Here is a 12,552-nt window from a genome sequence, read left to right as displayed (position 1 = left end):
CTTTGCATCCATCCCACAACTGTGCAATGCCCCGAGATACCATCCTGAGTGAAGGGCTCTATATAAATGTAATGTCACCAATAAATCAAATAGGGAAGTCAGAAGAAACTTCTTTACACAGGGAATGTGAAACTTACTACCACAAAAGTAGTTGAGGGGAATAGCATAGAAGCATTTAAGGGGAAGTAGATAAGTACATGAGGGTGAAAGGAATAGAAGGTTATGCTGATAGGCTCAGTTGAGGAAGAGCAGGAGGAGGAGGCTCGTGTGGGGCATAAACGCCAGCTTAGACCAGTTGGGCCGAATAGCCTGTTTCTGTACTGTATATTCTATGTAATTCTATGCACTTGGCGGTAGTGAAATAAAGAACATTACAAATATTCTTGTCCATTGCATCAATAAAAATTGGCGAGAGACAATGGCTCTTTTTACTGAGTAAATCGGATGAGAATTGGATTTTTCAATGTTAGTTGTTTCATAAATTACTACATCTTTTAGTAATGTACCTGAATCAAAAGGTACATTTCCCAAAATGAAATGTTAAATCACCTGAACCACTTTATCAAGACTGTATATTTTGACCAAGCCCGTGGTAAGTAACATTACAAATCCAGCGCAAATGGTATCTAAACAGTAGTAGCAAATGGTCAAAGTGGAAATTAATAATTTAACCAGTTAAATTAAACTAGAAGTTGCTAACATTGCAATTAAACTGCAGTATAGGGATTACAAGTCTAAACTGTTTAAAATAATGATGATAAGGTTAGCAAATATTGCCAGTCATTAACCTAAAGTGCCATTCAAAGAAAACTGGATTAAGGTCTTTTCTGTTTTGCAGCATCCCAGTTAGTATGGAGTCATTTCGGGAAATAAATCTACTTATACCGGACTAAACGGAGAACCTTGTAATTCATAAAGTCAGAGGAATCTGGTTGCAAGGAATCCACATGGAATCCATTACTCATTGCTGTTTTTAGTACTTCTTCTACAAACAATTGGAAGTTGTTGACTTGCTCATTTGTATGCACAACCCACAACCTTTTTAAATTCTGCCTTGTGTATTCATCTTCAGGCAACACTCGCACATGTCCAACCCACTGTAATGTCAAATGGTGGGGATCTTTCTTCTCGTAGCCAATTGGTGAAAGTTTTCCATTGACATAATAGCAGAACTTGGAGCTCAAATGTTTCAAGAATTCAGCTGATGTACAAAATATGTTTGCATCAAAGATCTCTGTGCTGCATGAGGTGAGGTTGTACATTTGTGGAGCTGGTTTGACAGTGAAATAAACAGTCTGCAGTCTCTGATCCAGAGAAATATTAAACATTGCATTCCTCTCCGATTTAGCATTTTCAGATTCTCTCTCCTCCAAAGCTTCTATCAATGGCTGAATCTGGTAAAAATCAGCTTCTCTCTTCAGGAGACCAACTTCCTGGAAATCATCAGGGAGGTCAAGGTTTGAGCTGCGTAGAAAATTTAGAATGTATCGAAATATTTTCCCATCTCGATCAATGAAGAAATTACCATGCTGATCACTGGTAGAGGGAAATTTCCCACTGAACATCACACCCAGCATTGAGTCTGGATAACGTGTTAAAGTCGCCAGAGAACTGGTGTATAGTTTTCCTCCTACATTTAACGTTATTGGATCGGTCATGCTGAATTGACAGCAAACTGTATCTTATTTCCTTATGATCTGTTGTAAAGAAAAAGTAAAGGGTGGAAAATAAGTTTGTGGAAAACAACATTTGTGTTTAATGCAAAATCAAAGCATTCTACACTAAGCAGAATAACATTCACTAACTCCCAAGGCTAACCATGTTCACTCCAGCGAGATAGCCCTCACCCACTCCACCTACCTCACAATATGCACCTATACTTCAGAATAAACATCTTTGGGTCTGCCACTGTGTCAAATCTGAGTACAACTCAAGTAAATAATTTAACCACAGTTTCATAGAGATTTATTGAATATCCAAAGGGTAAAAATCTCAAAACCTGTAAAACTTTCAATTTTATTTATCAATCTTGCAGGACAAAGCTGCAATTTTGATCACTAAACAATGCTAGTATTCTTTAACAAGATAACACTTTCGAGACCATTTTTTAAAAAATGAAATACAACATTTTTGTAAAAATTGTTATACAAAAGGGAAAAAGTAATTTGTGAAAACTACTACCGTAGTTCTCTAATTTAAAAGGGTTTTGAATATTAAGTTGAAGTTTTTGTTTGTCCAAACATTTACATTTTCTTTTAATATGAATAACATGCATTACGTCCTTGGTAGGCTCCGGAATGCCACCCCACGTGAAGGGCGCTATATAAATGCAAGTTGTTGTAGGTAGGCTATGCATTTTTAAATGCACGTAAATGTCAGGAATTTGGGGGGCATTGATCAACAGACTAGCTGCAAAATATTTTTTCGTGTTGTCCCATCTTTCTAGAAAGTACATATTTGAGATATGATCCATAGCCCTACCCACGTCTTTCCCTTATTGTTCTAGGAAAGGAACAAAATTGACGTAGGAATATAGGAATGTACAAGACCAGAAAAAAACAGTAGAGTCAATCTGGTTAGCTTCAAACTAAAATACTTCAGACACTACTCTCTTTCTCATGCTCAAGAAAAGGCTGTCCAATTCCTTCTTGAATTTGCTGACCCAAGCTGCTGGATCGTCTGTGGTACATATTCAGATTTTGTGTAAAGTAGTTGCATCTAAACTGTCCATCAATCTTCTTAAAGATTGTTTTTACTATGTTAAATATATTATTATGGATCAATTTATATAAACACTTTATGTTCTTAAATACTTCACAAGATCGCAAGATAGATTTGGATGAAGAAGGAACTTTGGCCCACCTGATCTCATCCCTCCAGAATACCCATCCTACCATTCTCCCATCACAGCATCAAGCTGCTTGATTAAAAGAATCTATCATCCTGGCCTCAACCATCCAATATCCTGAGCCTTCTCTTCTCCAATGTGTATATTCCAGTCTATCCTTCTTGGAGGGCCAAAGCTCTAACAGGTAGGGTGGACCTAGCTGGACAAATAGCAGGAAAACTCACCATACAGTGCTTTCAATGGCAAGCTATGCGGTTTTAACTGGTTAAACTCCAGCAGTCTGCCAAAACACACTCTCGGATCCCCAAGTCTTCACTCTTTACTAGGCTGGCCTAGTGCTCTCCAGAATTAGGCACACATTCCATTCCAATAAATTTCCATGTGTACGTGTGTAACTAGGATGCATCGAACTCTCAGTTTTGTTTGGATTCTTAAACATGGTGATGGGTTTCTGCATATGTCAAAAGATTTTGTAGTCTCTCATCCCAATTCAAGGAGCTTGCCTTAACTATTAATTTAGTTGCCCTCTAAAAAGTTGGGTCTGGGTCATCACAAATAAAGCGCTTCACTTGTAAAATGCACTTCTTACACTCAAACGTTTCTTCAACGAAGCAATGAATTCAATAAACTTGCAACGATCCAAAGAAGAGTCCAACCTTCTTTGAACCCGTTTGCAAACTTGTTCTTATCAAAATTACAATCTTGCAATATTGCTTTTACTGTGGAAGTAAAAGTGTCATCGCGTGGCTGCCAGTAATTAAACAGGCCAACACATGGCACCAAGCTGCTTGCTTGTTTATTGTTGTTATTACTCTGTACCTCAATCAGATATCAGACCAGAATACTGGAATCAGCATTTAATCATTGCCTTTCCCCACAATACTCAGTTAGGGAAGTTGCTATTACTTGTAATGAAACTTTAAAGCTGTGAGAAGCCCCTGTGACTCTCAGCATTCCTGGACATCCAAAAGGCATCTGACAAACCACCACATGAAAAAGCTGCTTCACCAGTTGGTGTGCCTGGGCGGGCATCAGGGACCAGACCTGGAAGTTACACTGAGCACAGGGAGCAATAACAAAAATGTGATATTGCACATGACCGCACCATTGGAATTTCTCAAAGTGCTTCATAGGATTTACTGTAAAGCAAATTCAATATGATATTAAACACAGGACCACACAGCAAACCATTTGCACACAGCCGTGTCCCTCCCGTAAAAGCTGCCACACAGTGAGGGAGGGAGTGAGTGAGTGAGTGAGTGAGTGAGTGGATGGGTGAGTGAGTGAGTGAGTGAGTGGGTGGGTGGGTGGGTGGGTGGATGAGTGAGTGGTGGGTGGGTGGGTGGGTGAGTGAGTGAGTGAGTGAGTGAGTGAGTGAGTGAGTGAGTGAGTGGGTGGGTGAGTGGGTGGGTGGGTGGGTGGGTGGGTGAGTGGGTGGGTGGGTGAGTGGGTGAGTGAGTGAGTGAGTGAGTGAGTGGGTGGGTGAGTGAGTGGGTGAGTGGGTGAGTGGGTGGGTGGGTGAGTGGTGGGTGGGTGGGTGAGTGGGTGGGTGGGTGGGTGAGTGAGTGAGTGAGTGAGTGAGTGAGTGAGTGAGTGAGTGAGTGAGTGGGTGAGTGAGTGAGTGAGTGGTGGGTGGGTGAGTGAGTGAGTGGGTGAGTGAGTGGGTGGGTGAGTGAGTGGGGGTGGGTGGGTGAGTGAGTGGGTGGGTGGGTGGTGGGTGGGTGAGTGAGTGAGTGGGTGGGTGGTGGGTGGGTGGGTGAGTGAGTGAGTGAGTGAGTGGTGGGTGGGTGGGTGAGTGAGTGGTGAGTGAGTGGGTGGGTGGTTGAGTGGGTGAGTGAGTGAGTGGTGGGTGGGTGGGTGAGTGAGTGAGTGAGTGGGTGGGTGGGTGGGTGAGTGGGTGGTTGGGTGGGTGAGTGAGTGGGTGAGTGGGTGAGTGGGTGGGTGGGTGGGTGAGTGGGTGAGTGGGTGAGTGAGTGAGTGGGTGGGTGGGTGGGTGAGTGAGTGGGTGGGTGGGTTGGTGAGTGGGTGAGTGAGTGAGTGAGTGAGTGAGTGAGTGGGTGAGTGAGTGAGTGGGTGAGTGAGTGAGTGAGTGAGTGAGTGAGTGAGTGAGTGAGTGGGTGAGTGAGTGAGTGGGTGAGTGAGTGAGTGGGTGAGTGAGTGAGTGGGTGAGTGAGTGAGTGGGTGAGTGAGTGAGTGAGTGAGTGAGTGGGTGAGTGAGTGAGTGGGTGAGTGAGTGAGTGGGTGAGTGAGTGAGTGGGTGAGTGAGTGAGTGGGTGAGTGAGTGGGTGAGTGAGTGAGTGGAGTGAGTGAGTGAGTGGGTGAGTGAGTGAGTGAGTGAGTGGGTGAGTGAGTGAGTGGGTGAGTGAGTGAGTGGGTGAGTGAGTGAGTGGGTGAGTGAGTGAGTGGGTGAGTGAGTGAGTGAGTGGGTGGGTGAGTGGGTGGGTGAGTGAGTGGGTGAGTGGGTGAGTGGGTGTGTGTGAGTGAGTGAGTGGGTGGGTGAGTGGGTGAGTGAGTGAGTGGGTGAGTGAGTGAGTGGGTGAGTGAGTGAGTGAGTGGGTGAGTGAGTGGGTGAGTGAGTGAGTGGGTGAGTGAGTGAGTGAGTGGGTGAGTGGGTGGGTGAGTGAGTGAGTGGGTGAGTGAGTGAGTGAGTGAGTGAGTGGGTGAGTGGGTGGGTGAGTGAGTGAGTGAGTGAGTGAGTGGGTGAGTGAGTGGGTGGGTGAGTGAGTGAGTGAGTAAGTGAGTGAGTGAGTGGGTGGGTGAGTGAGTGAGTGAGTGTGTGGGTGAGTGAGTGAGTGGGTGGGTGGGTGAGTGAGTGAGTGAGTGAGTGAGAGTGAGTGAGTGAGTGAGTGAGTGAGTGAGTGGGTGGGTGAGTGAGTGAGTGAGTGAGTGGGTGAGTGGGTGGGTGGGTGAGTGAGTGAGTGAGTGGTGGGTGGGTGAGTGAGTGGGTGAGTGAGTGAGTGGGTGAGTGAGTGAGTGAGTGAGTGGGTGAGTGAGTGGGTGGGTGGGTGGGTGAGTGAGTGAGTGAGTGGGTGGGTGAGTGAGTGAGTGAGTGAGTGGGTGAGTGAGTGAGTGGGTGGGTGAGTGAGTGAGTGAGTGAGTGGGTGGGTGGGTGGGTGAGTGAGTGAGTGAGTGAGTGAGTGAGTGGGTGGGTGAGTGAGTGAGTGAGTGAGTGAGTGAGTGGGTGGGTGAGTGAGTGAGTGAGTGGGTGAGTGGGTGAGTGAGTGAGTGAGTGGGTGAGTGAGTGAGTGGGTGAGTGAGTGAGTGGGTGAGTGAGTGGGTGGGTGAGTGAGTGAGTGAGTGGGTGAGTGAGTGGGTGAGTGGGTGAGTGAGTGAGTGAGTGAGTGGGTGGGTGAGTGGGTGAGTGAGTGAGTGAGTGAGTGGGTGGGTGAGTGAGTGAGTGAGTGAGTGGGTGGGTGGGTGGGTGAGTGGGTGAGTGAGTGAGTGGGTGAGTGAGTGAGTGAGTGAGTGAGAGGGTGAGTGAGTGCGTGAGTGAGTGGGTGAGTGTGAGTGAGTGGGTGAGTGAGTGTGAGTGGGTGTGTGAGTGAGTGGGTGAGTGAGTGGGTGAGTGAGTGGGTGAGTGAGTGAGTGGGTGAGTGAGTGGGTGAGTGAGTGAGTGTGTGAGTGAGTGGGTGAGTGGGTGGGTGGGTGAGTGAGTGAGTGAGTGAGTGGGTGGGTGGGTGAGTGGGTGAGTGAGTGGGTGAGTGAGTGAGTGGGTGAGTGAGTGGGTGAGTGAGTGAGTGGGTGAGTGGGTGAGTGAGTGAGTGAGTGGGTGGGTGAGTGGGTGAGTGAGTGGGTGGGTGGGTGAGTGAGTGGGTGAGTGAGTGAGTGGGTGGGTGAGTGAGTGAGTGGGTGGGTGAGTGAGTGAGTGGGTGAGTGGGTGAGTGAGTGAGTGAGTGGGTGGGTGAGTGGGTGAGTGGGTGGGTGAGTGAGTGGGTGAGTGGGTGGGTGAGTGAGTGAGTGGGTGAGTGGGTGAGTGGGTGAGTGAGTGGGTGGGTGAGTGAGTGAGTGAGTGAGTGAGTGAGTGGGTGGGTGAGTGAGTGAGTGAGTGAGTGAGTGAGTGAGTGAGTGAGTGAGTGAGTGAGTGAGTGAGTGAGTGAGTGGGTGGGTGAGTGAGTGGGTGGGTGAGTGAGTGAGTGAGTGAGTGGGTGGGTGGGTGAGTGAGTGAGTGAGTGAGTGAGTGGGTGAGTGAGTGAGTGAGTGAGTGAGTGAGTGAGTGGGTGGGTGAGTGGGTGAGTGAGTGAGTGAGTGAGTGGGTGAGTGAGTGAGTGAGTGGGTGAGTGAGTGAGTGTGTGTGAGTGAGTGGGTGAGTGAGTGGGTGGGTGAGTGAGTGAGTGTGAGTGAGTGGGTGAGTGAGTGGGTGAGTGAGTGGGTGAGTGGGTGAGTGAGTGGGTGAGTGAGTGAGTGAGTGGGTGGGTGAGTGGGTGAGTGAGTGAGTGAGTGGGTGGGTGGGTGAGTGAGTGAGTGAGTGAGTGGGTGGGTGGGTGAGTGGGTGAGTGAGTGGGTGAGTGAGTGAGTGAGTGAGTGAGAGGGTGAGTGAGTGAGTGAGTGAGTGAGTGGGTGGGTGGGTGAGTGAGTGGGTGGGTGAGTGAGTGAGTGGGTGAGTGAGTGGGTGAGTGAGTGAGTGGGTGAGTGAGTGGGTGAGTGAGTGAGTGTGTGAGTGAGTGGGTGAGTGAGTGAGTGGGTGAGTGGGTGGGTGGGTGAGTGAGTGAGTGAGTGAGTGAGTGAGTGGGTGGGTGAGTGGGTGAGTGAGTGGGTGAGTGAGTGAGTGGGTGAGTGGGTGAGTGGGTGAGTGAGTGAGTGAGTGGGTGGGTGAGTGGGTGAGTGAGTGGGTGGGTGAGTGAGTGGGTGAGTGAGTGAGTGAGTGGGTGAGTGAGTGAGTGGGTGAGTGAGTGAGTGGGTGAGTGAGTGGGTGGGTGAGTGAGTGAGTGAGTGGGTGAGTGAGTGGGTGAGTGGGTGAGTGAGTGGGTGAGTGAGTGAGTGAGTGGGTGGGTGAGTGGGTGAGTGAGTGAGTGAGTGGGTGGGTGGGTGAGTGAGTGAGTGAGTGAGTGAGTGGGTGGGTGGGTGAGTGGGTGAGTGAGTGAGTGGGTGAGTGAGTGAGTGAGTGAGTGAGAGGGTGAGTGAGTGAGTGAGTGAGTGGGTGGGTGGGTGAGTGAGTGGGTGAGTGAGTGGGTGGGTGTGTGAGTGAGTGAGTGGGTGAGTGAGTGGGTGAGTGAGTGGGTGAGTGAGTGAGTGAGTGGGTGAGTGAGTGGGTGAGTGAGTGAGTGTGTGAGTGAGTGGGTGAGTGGGTGGGTGGGTGAGTGAGTGAGTGAGTGGGTGGGTGGGTGAGTGGGTGAGTGAGTGGGTGAGTGAGTGAGTGGGTGAGTGAGTGGGTGAGTGAGTGAGTGGGTGAGTGGGTGAGTGAGTGAGTGAGTGGGTGGGTGAGTGGGTGAGTGAGTGGGTGGGTGGGTGAGTGAGTGGGTGAGTGAGTGAGTGAGTGGGTGGGTGAGTGAGTGAGTGAGTGGGTGGGTGAGTGAGTGAGTGGGTGAGTGGGTGAGTGAGTGAGTGAGTGGGTGGGTGAGTGGGTGAGTGGGTGGGTGAGTGAGTGGGTGAGTGGGTGGGTGAGTGAGTGAGTGGGTGAGTGGGTGAGTGGGTGAGTGAGTGGGTGGGTGAGTGAGTGAGTGGGTGGGTGAGTGAGTGAGTGAGTGAGTGAGTGAGTGAGTGAGTGAGTGTGTGGGTGGGTGAGTGAGTGGGTGGGTGAGTGAGTGAGTGAGTGGGTGGGTGGGTGGGTGGGTGAGTGAGTGAGTGGGTGGGTGGGTGGGTGGGTGGGTGGGTGAGTGAGTGAGTGAGTGAGTGAGTGAGTGAGTGGGTGGGTGAGTGAGTGAGTGAGTGGGTGGGTGAGTGAGTGAGTGAGTGAGTGAGTGAGTGAGTGGGTGAGTGAGTGGGTGAGTGAGTGGGTGAGTGAGTGAGTGAGTGGGTGAGTGGGTGAGTGAGTGGGTGAGTGAGTGAGTGAGTGGGTGGGTGAGTGGGTGCGTGAGTGGGTGGGTGGGTGAGTGAGTGGGTGAGTGAGTGAGTGAGTGAGTGGGTGGGTGGGTGAGTGAGTGAGTGAGTGAGTGAGTGAGTGAGTGGGTGGGTGAGTGAGTGAGTGGGTGAGTGAGTGAGTGAGTGAGTGAGTGAGTGAGTGAGTGAGTGAGTGGGTGAGTGAGTGGGTGAGTGAGTGAGTGGGTGAGTGAGTGAGTGGGTGAGTGAGTGAGTGAGTGAGTGGCATTGCCTGTGGCTGATTCTTGGCCGAGGCGCTGCACCAAACTTTCTTCTTTCTCCCAACCGGGTCTCCCATTGGAAAGATCACTGGACATTACGGGCTCCAAAGCCGCTGCCAACCGCGTCACACGGGTGAGCAGAGCCGCGGCCGCGGCCTCGCGGAGCACCGAGAGAGAGACCCCAATCAATCCGCAAACCCTTCAGAGCCCCTCCGTGCAATCGCAGTGGGGGATCTGCTCCACAGTGACAACCCCCATCACCTCCAGCGCTCAACACGTCCCCCTCCCCCTCCCCCCCCCCCACCGCGGGGACCCGGGACCACTCTCCAGCCTCACCACTGCAGCGTCCTCCCCACACCGCCCTCTGCAAAATCCTCTCCCCCCGACCCGACCCGACCCGACCCGACCGGTCCTCCCGGGGACAGCCCGTGATTCCTGGGACTTGGGAGTTCTCACCGACAGTGTTGACGTGATCTGATCCCCCGTCTCCTCAAACAGGAACCACAACCCCCGATCGCACGAGGCTCCGCCGCTCGGCCCCAGAGCCCCGGGCACAGGGCACAGGGCTGTGTGTAGGATTGTGGGAGTTGTCGTCCACGGCTTCTCTGCCGGTGGTTCGCTTCCGATCAGACGGTGGTAAACCCGTTATAAAGCCCAGAAACATGAGACCACTTGGTTCTTCCGAAATATAATGTGTGCGGTAACGTGGACACCAACACACCATTAAAGTTATGCATCCAGACTCCCTCCTCTCACTCTCTCTGAAAATACCCATCCCTCCACCACCCATCCCTACACCACCCATCCTTCCACCACCTTCACCCTCATCCCTATACCACCCATCCCTCCACCACCTTCACCCTCATCCCTACACCACCCATCCCCCACCACCCATCCCTACACCACCTTCACCCTCATCCCTACACCACCCAACGAGGGGTGGGGTCGGGGCGGGGGGTGGGGTGGGCGGTGCGGGAGGTGGGGTGGGCGGTGCGGGGGTGGGGTGGCGGTGCGGGGTGGGGTCGGGGCGGGGGTGGGCGGGGCGGGGGGGGTGGGCGGGGGTGGGCGATGCGGGGTGGGGTCGGGGCGGGGGGTGGGCGGGGCGGGGGGGTGGGCGGGGGGTGGGCGGTGCGGGGTGGGGTCGGGGCGGGGGTGGGCGGGGGGGTGGGCGGGGGGTGGGCGGTGCGGGGTGGGGTCGGGGCTGCACCCACTCGCACACACTGGGCCGGAGGTTGTGAGCACGTAATCTCCGAACCACCACCACCACCGAAGGGTTGTGGGCGGGGCTAATGTATCAGCGTCGTGATTTGATTGGTGACTTGGAGTTCTGTGGGCGGGGCAATGCGTGTGGTGAGACCCCGCCCTCGGGCTTCATGTCTGTCGTGTATCTGATGGCTCAACAACAACAACAACAGCAGCTGCAATAATAATTATCCTGAGTTTAACGACTCCGGGAGCAAATCCTACTGTGATTCTTTGTGTAATCAAACTACAGTGAATTTGATAACAAACTGTGGTTGAAATAAGTTGATTTGTCCATAGCAGAGCTAACAAATAAAATCCGCCTAAATACTAAAAACATTAAATATGAATAAGAAATTGCAGGTTACAATGCATACAAGTGAGTAATAAATAATAAAATAATAATGATGATTGAAAGCACGGTCAAAGAGGTGGGCCTTGAGATGGGTCTTGAAAAAGGCAAAGGAGGGGGTGAGACGGAGGGACTGCGGGATGGAGTTCCAGAGGGTGGGGGCAGAGTGGCAGAAGGCCCGCCCGCCAATGGTGGGGCGGGTGAGGCGGGGAACGTGAAGCAAGTCAGACCTGTTGAATGGAGGGAGTGGGCAGAATGGTAGGGGGTTCGGAAGTTGCAGAGGTAGGGGGGAGCGAGACCATGGAGGGCTTTGAAGGTGAGGACCAGGATTGTGAACTGTATTCTCTGTGTGATGGGAAGCCAGTGGAGTCCGGCGAGGATGGGAGTGATAGGGTCACAGAGCTTTGTGCGGGAGAAGACATGTGCTGCAGAGTTGTGGATGATCTGCAGCTTTTGGATGGAGGAGTTTCGGAGGCCGACAAGCAAGGAGTTTGCACAATCAAGCCTGGATGTTATGAATGCGTGTATGAGGGTTTTGGCAGCCTGTGGTGTGAGACTGTGGTGGAGCTGAGCAAAATTGTGGAGGTGGGCTAAGGCAGAGCAGATCATGGCACAGATGTGGGCTAGAAAGGATAGTTGAGGGTCAAATAAGACCCCAAGGTTCCAGACTGGCTTAGTAAGGTAGAGTGTGCATCCTTGGATGGTGATGCCTGAGGTGTGGAGGCGATGACGAGGGCCAATCAGGAGGGCCTCGGTCTTGTTGACGTTCAACTGAAGCAAGTTAGCTCTCATCCAGGACGTGATGTCTGACAGACATTCTGTGAGGATAGCAGTGGTCCTGGAGTCAAGGGTGAAGGCAGAGAGGTACAGTTGGGTGTCATCCATATGAATGCAGAAGTTGACCCCATGTCTACGGATGATGTCACCAAGAAGGAGCATATAGATATTGAAGGGGAGGGGACCAAGGACAGAGCCTTGAGGAAAACCGCACCAAGATGGTGCGGGGGCTAGAGAAGAATCCATTTCTGGAGATGAAGTGGAGCGGTTTGAGATATGATCTAAACAATCAAGGACAGAACCATGAAGGTTGAGGTGAGAGAAGAGGTGGTGGATGGGGATAGAGTGATCAACAATGTCAAAGGCAGCAGAAAGGTCAAGGAGGTTGAGGAGGCAGAGGGAACCCTGGTCACAGACGGACAGAATGTCATTTGTCACTTTGAGCAGAACTGTTTCTGTGTTATCCGATTGGAGGGGTTCATGAAGGCAGTGGCGGGAAAGGAAAGAGCAAAGCTGGGAAGTAACAACTCGTTGGAGGTTGGAGAGCAGGAATGAGTCCAGGGAGGTTTTCTTTAAAGGATAGGAGTGATGATGGCTGTTTTTAAAGGGGTGCCTTTCTGCCTTCCCTCACCCCTACACCACCCTCCCCCATGCTCAGGCCTGCTGCTGCTGGAGTTCCCAGCTCCACAACTCCACCTCCTTGCCCCTCTATTCATAGACATCATAAACCTGTCACAGGTGCTGCTGCTGGGAGGTAAGGAGAGGGGTAGGGATGGGGTCGAAGGAGCAGGTGGTCGGTTTCATGCAGGTTATAGTGGTGGTGAGAGAGGAGTGGGAGACTGGTTCGAAGGTAGGGAGGGATAGGGGGTGGGGTGTGTTGGGGAGGAGATAGAAGACGGAAGGGCAGAGGCCTTTTTTTGTGGGTGAACATGGCAGTCCAATTCCACGTAGTAATGTCCCACAAATAGCCATGAAATGATTGACCAATTTTTATTTGAGGAATATTGACCAGGATACCAGAAGAAATTCTTGTCTAGAGGGGGTGAGAAAGAGACAGAGAGAGGGGAGATTGAGAGAGAGCAATTGACAGAGAGTTT

The 12,552-nt window shown here is 51.2% G+C and overlaps 1 protein-coding gene across 3 annotated transcripts; it reads right to left on the bottom strand.

The window, feature by feature from the left end:
- Positions 1–489: 489 nt before the first annotated feature.
- Positions 490–9,881, bottom strand: LOC103172682 (BTB/POZ domain-containing protein KCTD21). Of its 3 annotated transcripts, none has more exons than XM_007885416.2 (2): positions 9,541–9,881; positions 490–1,697 (listed from the first exon to the last, which is right to left on the bottom strand). In XM_007885416.2, the coding sequence occupies exon 2, from the start codon at positions 1,656–1,658 to the stop codon at positions 876–878; it is 783 nt and encodes a 260-aa protein (XP_007883607.1). In that variant the 5' UTR covers positions 1,659–1,697; positions 9,541–9,881; the 3' UTR covers positions 490–875. The 3 variants fall into 3 exon arrangements, with proteins under 3 accessions (XP_007883607.1, XP_007883611.1, XP_007883615.1); XM_007885420.2 differs by lacking the exon at positions 9,541–9,881 and adding an exon at positions 9,421–9,484; XM_007885424.1 differs by lacking the exon at positions 9,541–9,881 and adding an exon at positions 3,755–3,883.
- Positions 9,882–12,552: the final 2,671 nt, after the last annotated feature.

This window comes from Callorhinchus milii, unplaced genomic scaffold, assembly GCF_018977255.1.
Source record: "Callorhinchus milii isolate IMCB2004 unplaced genomic scaffold, IMCB_Cmil_1.0 Scaffold4, whole genome shotgun sequence".
Classification (NCBI taxonomy): Eukaryota; Metazoa; Chordata; class Chondrichthyes; order Chimaeriformes; family Callorhinchidae; genus Callorhinchus; species Callorhinchus milii.
The sequence above is the reverse complement of the archived record's forward strand: the minus strand, read 5'-3'. Positions and strand labels throughout refer to the sequence as shown.

Excerpts from the sequence above, each read along its gene's own strand:
- LOC103172682 (XM_007885416.2), bottom strand. The coding sequence starts at position 1,658 with ATGACCGATCCAATAACGTTAAATGTAGGAGGAAAACTATACACCAGT.